General features: G+C 44.2%; 1 protein-coding gene across 7 annotated transcripts in view; it reads left to right on the top strand.

The window, feature by feature from the left end:
• The window catches only part of ANKRD31 (ankyrin repeat domain 31), a 250,225-nt gene that overhangs the window by 176,858 nt on the left and 59,687 nt on the right, over positions 1–13,680 (top strand). For all 7 annotated transcript variants that reach the window (XM_075838389.1, XM_075838395.1, XM_075838375.1 and 4 more), the window contains exons 22-23: positions 4,832–4,985; positions 12,775–12,851. In XM_075838389.1, coding sequence (XP_075694504.1) covers positions 4,832–4,985; positions 12,775–12,851 — 231 coding nt within the window. The remainder of the gene's footprint in view (positions 1–4,831; positions 4,986–12,774; positions 12,852–13,680) is intronic.

Genomic DNA, 13,680 nt, shown 5'->3' with positions numbered 1-13,680 from the left:
CTCTGTAGATATTGCCACAGTGCCCTCTGTAGAGATTGCCACACCCCCTGTAGATAATGCCACAGTGCCCTCTGTAGATATTGCCACAGTGCCCTCTGTAGATATTGCCACAGTGCCCTCTGTAGATAGTGCCACACCCCCTGTAGATAATGCCACAGTGCCCTCTGTAGATAATGCCACAGTGCCCTCTGTAAATAATGCCACAGTGTCCTCTGTAAATAATGCCACAGTGCCCTCTGTAGATATTGCCACAGTGCCCTCTGTAAATATTGCCACAGTTGCCTCTGTAGATATTGCAACAGTGCCCTCAGTAGATATTGCCAGTGTCCTCTGTAGATATTGCCACAGTGCCCTCTGTAGAGATTGCCACACCCCCTGTAGATAATGCCACAGTGTCCTCTGTAAATAATGCCACAGTGCCCTCTGTAGATATTGCCACAGTGCCCTCTGTAAATATTGCCACAGTTGCCTCTGTAGATATTGCAACAGTGCCCTCAGTAGATATTGCCAGTGTCCTCTGTAGATATTGCCACAGTGCCTTCTGTAGAGATTGCCACACCCCCTGTAGATAATGCCACAGTGCCCTCTGTAGATAATGCCACAGTGCCCTCTGTAGATAATGCCACAGTTCTCTCTGTAGATAATGCCACAGTTCTCTCTGTAGATAATGCCACAGTGCCCTCTGTAGATAATACCGCAGAGCCCTATGTAGATAATACCGCAGTGCCCTCTGTAGATAATACCACAGTGCAGTCTGTAGATAATGCCACAGTACCCTCTGTAAATAATGCTACAATACCCTCTTTTGATGGCGCCACAGTGCCCCCCTCTGTAGATGGTGCCAGAGTGTCCTCTGCAGATTGTGCCACAGTGCCCCCCCTGTAGATAATGCCACATTGCTCCCTCTGTAGATAGTTCCACACACACTCACATGTAGATAGTGCCACACACACCCACATGTAGATAGCTCCATTGGGGCTCCCTCTAGGAGTGTAATCCCCAACCAGAGCGTTGCTGACGCTCTGGCTGGAGATTCCTCTGCTGGAGGAGCCCCTGAAGTCACTGTCCATATATGGACAGTGACATCAGGGGATCCTGCTGGACCAGTTTCCCCCGGCCAGAGCGCTCTGGCTGGGGATTCCTTTGCTGGAGGAGCCCCTGAAGTCACTGTAAGTCGGCAACGCTCTTACAGCCGGCAAAGCTCTGGCTGGGGATTCCACTCCTAGAGGGAGCCCCAATGGCTCTAACTACAGTGAGAGGGGTGTAGCGCTGTCAACAGGATGGGGTGTGTGGGGCGCTATGTACAGGGGGGTTGCACTATCTACAGGGGGCTGTGTGGCCATTCCTCACCTACCATAAATGATCCAGCAGCACGGGAAAGGGACTGCGCTCCTTCATGATGTCATGAAGGAGCACCAGCGCGCTCCTCCTTCGGCCTGCTCTCTCCTTTCCCGAGGGAGCTTCGGTGCCCCGCGGGCTGCAGATGACAGCCTCAGGGGCCGATGCGTCCAGCGGGCTGCAGCAATTCCGTAGTGTGGACAAGCCCTTATGGCCAGTTAACACGTTGCGTAAATACTGTATATTTTCCGCAATGGAATTTGTTGCAGAAAATCTGCAGCAAATACAGTAGCAGCAAAGTGGATAAGGTAAAACAAATCTCATCCACACGCTGCGTAAATACTGAGCGGAAAAAACGCTCAGAAATTTACCTGCGGTGCAGAATTTTATTCCGCAGCATGTCAATTGTCTTTACGTAAACGATGCTTATATGTTGCGGGATTTCCCCATTGAGTTCAATGGGGACGTAAATCCTGCATCAAATAGCAGTTCTGTTTTTTGCAGCCAGTTTGCAGCGATCCCGCCGCAAAAAACGCAACTCTGAAAAAAAATTAATAATTAAACTTACCTACGGGTCTGTGTTTCATCCTCCTAGGATGACTCTTCATACCATATGACCGCCGCTGCAGCCAATCACAGGCTGCAGCGGTCTCCTGGGATGAGATGTCATCCCAGGAGGCCGGCCTGCTAGCATGCCAGCTAAACGCTGCAGTTTTTCGCAGCGGACAGTTTGGTTCGCTTTTTCGCCCGGAATTCCCTGTGGTGTACAGGGAAGATACGCTGTGTGCTTTTACGTAGCGTATCCGCCCCGTGTGAACTCTGCCTAAATGTTCCATATAATGTATTGACATTTTTTTTGTAGAGTGGAATGGAAAAAAAGCCTGCAATTACGATATTGTTTTCTGGGTCTTTATTTTATGGCATTCACAATGCACTAAATTACATGTTAACTTTAATTTGGTTCAGTATGATTGTGGCGATACCAAATTTATATAGGTTTTTTATGATTTACTATTTTTACAAAATAATAAGGGTATGTTCACACGGCCTATTTACGGACGTAATTCGGGCGTTTTTGCCCCGAATTATGTCTGAAAATAGCGCCTCAATAGCGTTGACAAACATCTGCTCATTGAAAGCAATGGGCAGACGTTTGTCTGTTCACACGAGGCGTAATTTACGCGCCGCTGTCAAATGACGGCGCGTAAATAGACGCCCGCGTCAAAGAAGTGACCTGTCACTTCTTTGGCCGTAATTGGAGCCGTTATTCATTGACTCCAATGAATAGCAGCGCCAATTACACCCGTAATGGACGCGGCGTTCAAGCGCCTGCACATGCCGTTACGGCTGAAATTACGGGGATGTTTTCAGGCTGAAACATCCCCGTAATTTCAGCCGTTACGGACGCCCTCGTGTGAACATACCCTAACACTTTGTTTAAAAAAAATAATAAAATGTTCTGTGTCTCCATATTCGGAGACCCATAACTTTTTCTTTTTCTGTCGAAGAGCTCTGTGAGGGTTTTGTGGTACGTCTGTTTTCTTTTTTTATTATCACATCTTATTCAGTTTTAGAGGCGAGGTGGAAAAAAAAACCGAGCAATTCTTGTTTTTTTTTTTAACAGCATTTACTGTTCTAAATAAATAGTTATATTTTAATTGTTTGGCTTGCTACAAACAGTGATACAAATTATGTTTATTGAACTTTTAACCCCTTCCTGACATCCGCTGTATACAGCGCATGTCGGGTGGGAGACTATGGAGCGGACTCACAGGCTGAGCCCGCTCCATAGAACGAGCGTGTCGGCTGTAACACACTTTCGGGTAACGAGCAGGTGGGGTGCCGTTGGCATGGCAGCCTGTGGGCCTGATGAAGGCCCCCAGGTTTGCCATCTTTCTACTCCTATGAAGCCCTGCCGGAGTGTTAGTATCACAATATACTGCAATACATTAGTATTGCAGTATATCGTGCAAGCGATCCAACGATCGATGGTTCAAGTCCCCTAGGGGGACAAGAAAAAAAACAGTAAAATATATTTTTTTAAATAAATAAATTAAAAAAACCTAAAAGTTAAAAAAAAAAACCTTTTCCCATTTTCCCTCCAGCACAATGTAAAAAAAAAAAAGTTAACATAACTGGTATCGACGCATCCGTAAAAGTCTGAACTATTACAATATATCATTATATAGTCCGCACAGTGAACAACGTAAAAAATAAAAAAATTAATGCCAGAATCGCTGTTTTTTGGTCACTTCATCATAAAAATGGAATAAAATGTGATAAAAAAGTATTTTGCACCCCAAAATGGTACCAATAGAAACTAAAGCTCACTCCGCAAAATATAAGCCCTCATATTGCTCAATGGACGGAAAAATAAAAAAGTTATGGCTCTCACAATATGGCAACAAAACTAAAATTTTATTTTTAACTATCAGATTTTTTCCTTGTAAAAGTAGTAAAACATAAAAAAACCCTATATAAATTTAGTATCGCTATAATCTTATTGACCTGCAGAATTAAGTTAACATGGCATTTTTACCGCACGGTGAACGCCATAAAGACAACCCCCCAAAAGATTGAGGAATCTGTTTTTTTTCTATGCCACCCCACAAATATATTTTTTCCAGTTTCCCACTACATTATATGGTACAATAAATGGTGCCCTGAAAATCTACAATCGTCCTGCAAAAAACAAGCCCTTAAACAGCAATATTGATGGAAAAATAAAAAGTTTTGGCTTTTGGAAAGTGGGGAGGAAAAAACAAAAGTGAAAATCTGAAAAATGATTGCGCTGGGAAAGGGTTAAAGTTTTTTTTTCGTTTTTTTATATATTATTTCAAATTTCATTTGAATTTTTTTTTTCGTTTCATTCTAGTCCCACTAGGGGTCTTGAACATGCGATCGCTTGTACAGTACACTGTTATATTGTTGTGTATTGTGCTGACAGCTTTATCTGATTAAGCCCTGCCTTCATTATGCCCATGGCTGCCATGACAACATATTCGCACCCAGTAAATAGCGTTGTGGGGGCCAATGGGTTTAAAAAGGGGGCCACCCCTCTATCCAACCATTTATATGTCCTGTTTGCTACTGACCTCTGCAGCTAAGTGGTTAAATAGACATGATCAGAGTTATCTCCAATTCCGGATGTTTATTCAATTAGATGTGGTGGTCAATAGAAACCACGGAATCTAAGCTGTCGCTTCCTTAGTCCACTCCATACATTCCCCTGAGAGATCCACTGTACATATATGGCGGATGTCGACAAGGGGATATATGTTCATGTCCCGCACGTATGTTAAACATACCAGTAGGGCCCCATTTACCCAATCTATGCCAAAAGTGTAAAATAGTAGAGAGGGATTCATGTGACTTGAAGGTTTCTCCCTGCATTTTACAGCAAAGCATGAGTTTATCTTCAAAACCAACATTTTATACATTATTAACATTCATAGTGTACCTCTTTTTAATATCCTTTTTATTCTTCTTTTAGGCAGCTGGAATTTTGATGAAATTTGGTGCAAATCCTTATGAAAAAGATAATAACATGAAAAACGCTTTTGACAAATGTTGCAGTGATAAGATGGCAGAAATCTTAACCTCACACAGTGGGTACATACCAGCACCAACAGAAATTGTAACTGCTAGTAAGTGATTGTTTAAACGATCTAATATATACAGTATATATCCCCACCCACCAAGGGTACCACGTACAGGGGGACCAAAGCGTTTAAATAGATACTAAACCACTGGACAGCAGGTACTAAAGCATCAGATCACTGGACATATCAGGAAAGATCTGCGCTCCCCCTGCCTTCTCAGTATTAGCGATAGCAGCAGGGAGGGGAAGGAGGTTGTACAATGCAGATCAGAGTGTGGAGAGGGGAGAAAGCGTCCAAGTGTTTAGGGATGACAGGTCACACAGGCTCTCAGTATAAGATTGTAGGTAGCAGGGAAAGCAGAGGGGGAATCACAAAGGCTAGCATAGAGAGAAAGCTTTGCGGATACATGACATCTAGTGAAGACGGTAGAATCCTGGACACATCTCATATCCAGCATGTATTACTGGGTGGGTGGTGGGGGGGGGGGTGGACAGGTCCACAGGTAAAAAGTCTGGAACTAGAGCAGTTTGCAAACTGAATATCAGGCGTCCGGAGAATGAATGAAGATTGCAGCATGAAACTTAGTGCAACTTTTTTAACTCCAGGTAACCACTAACACAGGGTCACAAACCTTTTTTTGTGCGATGTGCCGATTTAATTAAAAAAAAAAACAACCTGCCTTGCTCTTTCAATAGCTGTGGGCTTTCTTGCACCTCTCCATATGAATTTTGAGATGATTTCTGACCAAACCACTTCACTTCAAGTTTTTGGAAAAAGGCACTGCAACGGTCGTTGTCCGATCGGATCAAAGCAATCAACTCGGACAGCCGAACTGAACACCAATCATTGCCACCAGCGTGTACGATTAAGATGGTGGGATCTTGGTAACATTTGCTAGCCACTACCACTTTCGGCAGTACCTATGCCTATTTTAAACCTATAACACCTCTCCAGCAAGGCACAATCTGTGAGAAACCTAGAGTCCTTCCACCTGGACGACAAGCTGCTCTCTTTTCCACCCAAAACAGATAGGAATGCCCAATAAACCAGACTCTGCGAACCTGCTGAATCAATAACACTAAGGAAAAAATTAAGAAGAGAAATTTAACACGTATGCAAATCCGGTCGGATATAACGACGGAAACAATCTGATCTCCATCTGCCCAAGTGTAAAGGATCTGCCAGGCACTGCGGGGTTAACTCCCAGAACTAATCAGTCAGCACCTGAGAATACATCCCTGAGACTGACTCCTGCTTCCACCATTCAGGCTGGCAGGCTTAGGAGTGGGAGAGCCTATCGTAACCTGGCCAGACTCAGCTAGCTCCCGCCCTCGGTCTATTTAACCCCTTAGTGACCAGCCCATTTTAGGCCTTAATGACCAAGCTATTTTATTCGTTTTTCTATAGTCGCATTCAAAGAGCTATAACGTTTTTATTTTTTCGTCTACATAGCTGTATGAGGACTTGTTTTTTGCGGGATTAGTTGTGCTTTTTAATGGCACCATTTTTGGGTACATATAATTTTTATATTAACTTTTATTAACCTTTTTGGGGGGGGATTATAAAAAAAAACTGAAATTCCGCCATTGTTCTATGCGTTTTTAAATTGACGCCGTTCACTGTGCGACGTAATTAACATGTGACCTTTATTCTATGGGTCGGTACGATTACGGCGATACCACATATGTGGAGGTTTTTTTATGTTTTATGACTTTTGCACAATAAAAACACTTTTGAACTAAAATTATTTGTTTTTGCATCGTCGCTTTCCAAGAGCCGTAATTTTTTTATTTTTCCATCAATGTAGTGATTTTTTGGGCTTGTTTTCTGCGGGACAAGACGTAGTTTTGAGTGGTACTGTTTTGGGGTACATGGGACTTATTGATTCATTTTTATTATGACTTTTTTGGGGGGCAATGGAAAAAAATTGCAATTTCGCCATAGTTTTTGGCGTTTTTTTTTTACGGTGTTCACTTTGCGGTTTAAATGACATATTAACTTTATTAATGGAGTCATTACGGTCGCGGCGATACCACATATGTGTACTTTTTTTTTTTTTTTACACTTTTACTAAATAAAACCACTTTTTATGGAAAAAAATGGTTTTATTTATTTTTTTACTGTACTTTTTATTAATAATCTTTATTTCACTTTGATGACTGATTTTATTAGTCCCACTAGAGGACTTTACTGTGCGATGTTCCGATCGCTGCTATAATGCTCTGGTATACTTCGTATACCAGAGCATTATTGCCTGTCAGTGTAAATCTGACAGGCAATCTGTTAGGACGTGCCTCCGGCGCGTCCTAACAGGCATATGTCCAGGGCAGACCTGGGGGCTTTTATCAGTCCCCCGGCTGCCATGACACCCCATCGGAGACCCGCGATTTCATTCGCGGGCCGCCGATGGGTGAGAGAGGGAGCGCACTCCCTCTGTAAACAAAGTTAAATGCCGCGGTCGCTATTGACGGCGGCATTTAACGGGTTAAACGGCCGCGATCGAAGTAAACTTCGATCGCGGGCGTTGGAGCAGGAGCTCAGCTGTCATCAGACAGCAGAGCCCCGGCTCCTGCCTGCACGGGAGACCCGTGCAGGACTTAGACTAGGCTGACGTGAAAAGGCGTCAGCCTAGCCTAAAGCCCAGTAGTAAATGACGTGAAAAGGCGTATTAGTGGTCACTAAGGGGTTAAGCCTGAACTTCCTGTCCCTCGGTGCTTGTTATTGCTTTTGTTTCCTTCCTTGTGGTTCCTGGCCCAGCTACAGCTCCTGCTATTTTTGATCCTGCTCCATACCGACCCTGGCTTACCGACTACTCTTCTGCTTTTCGTTTTGTACCTCGTACACTCCTGGCTTGACTCGGCTCGTTCACCACTCTGGTTGCTCACGGTGTTGCCGTGGGCAACGGCCCCTTTTCCTTGCTCGTGTTCCTTGTATGTTTGTCGTGTTTGTCGTGCACTTACTGAGCGCAGGGACCGCCGCCCAGTTGTACCCCGTCGCCTAGGGCGGGTCGTTGCAAGTAGGCAGGGACAGAGTGGCGGGTAGATTAGGGCTCACTTGTCCGTCTCCCTACCCCCTGCCGTTACACAAGTTTTTAATTTCCTCGTCTGGTAAACCGGACGTGTCAGCTGCAACTTAACGATTTTTTGAAGACCGTCGTAAATTGGTATTTTGTCAGGGGTTGTTCATTGATGTGAACTAGGAAATGTATACCGCCGATCCTCAATTCCAAGTATTCGTGAACTGACCAGACAGAAAGCAGAATCCAAACTAAAAATAACTATCCACGTACTCCTGCCATAAACATCCATCTTTGACCTACTAATTTGCATACGAATGCTGCCATTTAATATAAAAACGTCTGAAGGAGTTAATACCGGAGGGGCTTGTAGATTATAAGGGACTAATTTGCCCACTCTAAGGGCACCAAAAAAGGCTAAAGAAAAACCTGTACGAAAAAGCAAAGTTTCGTAAGCATCGGTGCATATATTGGTAAGGAACGTAATGATGCGCTGCAAGAGGATTAAAGATATGGGCCTCCAAGCATCCGACGCGAAAGGCCCCTTACACCAAGATTTTAATATTTGTCGAATGCAAAATTTCTTAGTTACGTCCGGAGAACGACCAAGTTGCAACATGACGGCTAAACCAGTCGTGTGTTTTTTGACCATACATGCGTTACTGCGACGCAAAAACTCTTAAAAAGCCAGCAGGGCTCAACTGGCAGCAGCACAATCAGAAAAGTCTGCACCGACGCTGTAAGGCAAAAATTCATTCCATGACTTCAGCTACTTCGTTGTCAACCCCCGGGATATGTCTCGCCCTGAAAAGGAAGTTCAATTGAAGGCAGTCAAGTACCAAATACAACAACAATGCCAAACCAGTAATGAACTGGAAGTGAGATTATTAATGGCTTAAACAGTCGCCAGGTTGTCGAACTAAAACAATATACGCCTATCCTTCATTTTTTCTCCCCAAAGTTCAAACGACATTATTATTGGGAAGAGCTCCAATAGGGTAACATTTTTATTCAAACGCAAATCAAACCATGTATCAGGCCAGCAAGCATAGATCACGACTTACCAAACACTTCACCATAACCAACTGAGCAAGCCGCGTCAGTAAATAGCTTAAAATCAGGGTTATCCACAATGTCGCTCAAGATTGACCATTATATGTCTGCAAAAATGTACACCAGACAGACAAATCATCAATGATTTGTCTCATCACGCGGCCTTTATGCCCTTCGTAGCCAAAGAAAGGCGACGAGAAAAGGTGCGCCCTCGTTGTACATCCAACATGTCACATCCACTGGGAATGTGGACCCACTGGGCTTCTCTGCCGTAAGATGTAGCTGCTGACCAGACAAATAAAGGATAGTCAATAACAGATGGTAACTTGATGGCAGACAGGTGCCGGATTACTGGAGATAGTCTTCTGCTGGATAGGCTGGGAGCAGGCTTGTGCTGGATTATCGGAAGCAGGACTCGTCACGGACACTGGACAGAATACAAGCCAGCAACGGAGAACGCCTTTAGCCAATTCCCAAAGGCACTTTTTTGTTGTCTTTTTCCATACATTTTTCCTTATCTACCGTTAAATGTTGCTGTGAAATAAGGGACTAAATATCTAAAAACTCATTCTTGACGATCTTGTCCCTTATGTCTACAGCTACATGAGTCCCTAGAGGGGCAACACCATAGAAATAGGAGTCACGGAAAATGAAACCTGATGACTCCGCCCCGCCACAGGCTGGGCCAAAGACCCACCTGGAGCATTCACTTGTGACAATGATAAAGCTTCATTGCCTTTACCCAATTTTAATAAAAATGTTTTCAAAACGGAGAATTTCACCTTCGCCCGTAATGGGCGCTGTAGACCAAGCTTGGGAGCACAACAACTCACCAAATCGACTGGACGTCTGTGGAACGTCGTTGGAGGAAAGCGCAACCACTGGAGCAGCCATAGAAGACGTCATCAATGGCGCGGCCAAGCTGGAACCAGATGCCTGACTGGCATCCTCTGTAACACGTCTCTTGCTCTTGTGACTCCCATCATGACTGCCTGAATGACAGGAATCGCTGCAGGAAAGAATCGAGCGTGAACGAGACACCAACCGCCCTTTTTTAGAGCATTGGGAGTGCCTTCTGCCTCGCCTCTTACCATGCAAACGCCTGCCAGAACCACGCGGGTGTTTGGAACCAGACCTCCCTGTGGATCTCTGCACATGCTTTACATGCGCGTTTGACTCGTCAAATGAATACGAGTCGCATTCCCTCGCACGCCGTGATGGAAGGTGTAACTTCTGCCAACCGAAATGCAATCGTATTCATCGTCACATAAGTGCCCAGGGAGCAGAGAAGGCATGCGCGCGGAGGAAGACTGGCTTTTAGGGGCATCATAAAAAAGGGAGGGTCTGCTTCTGAATCATATAGTATTAGACTATTATTATCCCTTGGTAAGGGAACAGCAACTACATTATAATTGCTAGCATTATTACTAGCTAGCATATACACAGGCAGCGTCACCTGCTGGATGTTATCAGTAACAATGTCTGGCCTCCTTCTCCAGCTAAAGAACCGGGCAAGACCGTGTGGTGCAGGGGGAGAAGGAGTGGGGGCCACAAAGCCGTAAGGAGCAGGCGATACTGGTAAAGGGGGATGTGCGGCCATCATTTCAATTACATTGTCGGTCGGTGGTCCCATGACCTCAGCTGACCTAGCCGCTGCCACAACTGCGACCGACAGACCACGCCTGGAGGCACTATGGGCCTGCCGGCCGGAAGCAGGTGAAGACCTGGCCGGGGCCCTGCTTTTCCTCTTAGCCCTAGTCCTCCTAGTAGTAAGTCGGGCGGGTGCCACGCGGAGGACAGGAAGGAGCCGCAACAGGTTCAGATAGTGAACCTGTTGCAGCCACAGACTGTCCTACCTGTGAGAGGACCAAAGAAAGCCAGCTCTCACCCTCCGCAGCTATTTTCTCACGCAGGAGAGCCACTAACAAGAATGTCTCTGCCATCTCAGCCGTGTAATAGGATCAGTCAGGGAAAAGCAGGACAGCTTCACCTCCGATTTTAACCAGAGCACGCTGGGTAAAGGGACAGATTGCTCCCCACTTGTAGATAGAGCCACAAATTCCCCTTGTAGATATTGCCACACTCCCCCCTAGTAGATATTGCCACACACCCCACCTGTAGATAGCACTACACCCATCCCTCTGTACATAGCGCCACTGGGGCACCCTAGAGGAGCCTCTGACGTCCCTATCCATATATGGACAGTGACGTCAGGGGCTCCTCCTGGAGCGGAGTCCCCAGCCAGCGCGTTGGCGACGCTCTGGCCGGGGATTCCACTCCTGGAGAAGTCCCTGACGTCTCTATCCATATATGGACAGTGACGTGAGGGACTCATCTAGGGAAGCTCAATAGCACTATGTACAAGGAGGGGGGGTGTAGTGCTATCTACAGGAGGGTGGCATTATCTACCAGGGTGGAGAGTGGCTATATCTACAAGCGGGGGAGAGGGGCACTAACTACAGGATGTGTGTGGCACTATCTACTAGGGGGGCTGTGTGGCAATATCTACTAGGGGGCTGAGTGGCACTATCTACAGGGGGTGTGTTTGGCACTATCTACAAGGGGGTCTGTGTGGCACTATCTACAAGGGGGGATGTGATACTATCTACAGGGGGGGGCTGTGGCACTATCTACAAGGGGTGTGTGGCAATATCTACAGGGAGCTCTGTGTGGCAATATCTACAAGGGGGGGTTTGTGGCACTATCTGCAAGGGGGGTGTGTGGCAGTATCTACAGGAGTGGTGTGGCGTTATCTACAAGAAGAGGCACTGACCACATTAATTTATTTTCTTTTAATTTATTATTATTATAACTACCTTATATAAATATATTGCTTGTAAAATGTACAAATGAATTTTATGCTCGAGTTACATAAAAAAAAAAAAAAGTGATAATCTCATTGATTGGTAGAGAAAGCAAACATGGTGATGGGGAAAGAGATGTCGGGAAAAAAGTTGGGGGAGGGGGTGCCAAACTGAATCTTTGCCCCCGGTGCTGGAGAACCTAGCTACACCTCTGCTTAACCCCTTGGGTTCCTGCAGGAAGGGCTTATGCACAATATTAGAACAGCATGATATTTTTTGCAGGTAGCCTACAAGGAGGAACATTGCAGTAAAAATAAACTCTTTAATGTTCACTCTATTCAGGGGTACATTTTGTTAATAGTTTAAGGCTCTGTCCACACTGACATCTAGGTTAAGGTCTAGCCTCAGGATTTCATGGCTACACTATTTTACCCTTAAAACCTGATGGATCCATCATATTGGTTAGAAAACAAATCCCTAATATCCAGTTTTTGGTGCAGTTTTATGAGCCAAAAACAGTAGTGGACACAAAAGAAAGGAGATGCATCAATTTTTTCGTTATACCTTTCCTTCCTTTTGGATCGCCTTCATGCTTTGGCTAAAAAAACGGAGCCAAGGTTTTCCTGGCGATTTTTAAGTCCTATAGAAAAGCCTATGGGAAAACGCCATATCTAGATCATGCAGCATTTGGATAAAAACACCACTAACTCCAAAAATGGCAAACACCAAAATGTTGTGTATGTCGGTTTTCTAATACTTTACTGCAGACTTTATAGTAATATCTGGCCCAGCAAAATCACGGATAGATACAGTGTGTTAATCCAGTCTAAACAGAGCAATAATAAAAGCTTGCATGTAGATATATTAAAAAACATCATGCATAACGTTAAGTTAACAGTCTGTGGATAGGCATGATTCTTCAATTGTAGTTGTATAGTCATTTGTATTTATTTTTGTCCAGATGTTAAAGAACCACAACTTATGTCTAGTCCGGAATCCGGTACCTATGCAAGCAGAACTGGAGATACATGTAGTGTGGTACGTCTAGCTTTTTATGTATATTAACTTAAATTAAATTATATTAAATTAAATATAAACCGTTTTTTTTCCAACAGTGAGTTACACATAAATTTGTCATTGTAGATTCATTGGAGACGCACAGATTAGGATTCCTTTATGATTTAACCACCAGTTTGTATTATGTTATTTGTAATATAATTTTAAAAATTTTAGGCTGCCAGAAAGCACAGCAAATTAATTGTAGTTGTTATTCACAAATTTGGGACAAAGGGATTGTCTGACCAAATGCATTGGTGGCGTATTGCTAGGAAACGCCACCAACGTCTGTTTGGCTGGGGTCTGAAAACTGTGACCATTGACTATAATGGCCATCCATTCAACTAACCATAAAAAGCCAACAGCAAAGTTTCACATCATTCTATCATTTGTCAGGGGTCACAGTGCTCGTATCCCTGCAAATCTGACATTGGTGGCATATCCTAGCAATATATCTTTGATAAGACGAGCCTTTTAAAGACTGGAAAGTTTATTGTTCAAATTCTTAAGGTAATTTTGAGATATCTTTAGAAAACATTTTATATAGTCTCTATGTTTTGGGGATCAAGAGAATAATATACGATCTTAAAGTTGTCTCTTCTGGACAATTCCCTTTAAGAATGCAGGTACTTGGTGTGGGATGTGGGATCAGCTGATATTGCTAGAGAAAATATAGTATAAGGCTAATTTCACATCTGCGTCGGAGGCTCCGTTAGAGTTTCCATGTAATACAAATGGAAGAGAAACCCATCTGTAAACAGTTTTTTTTTTTGTTTTTGTATTTTTTTTTATCCCAAGCCCTCTCCAAAAG

This window comes from Rhinoderma darwinii, chromosome 1 (assembly GCF_050947455.1).
Source record: "Rhinoderma darwinii isolate aRhiDar2 chromosome 1, aRhiDar2.hap1, whole genome shotgun sequence".
Lineage (NCBI taxonomy): Eukaryota > Metazoa > Chordata > Amphibia > Anura > Rhinodermatidae > Rhinoderma > Rhinoderma darwinii.
The sequence above is the reverse complement of the archived record's forward strand: the minus strand, read 5'-3'. Positions and strand labels throughout refer to the sequence as shown.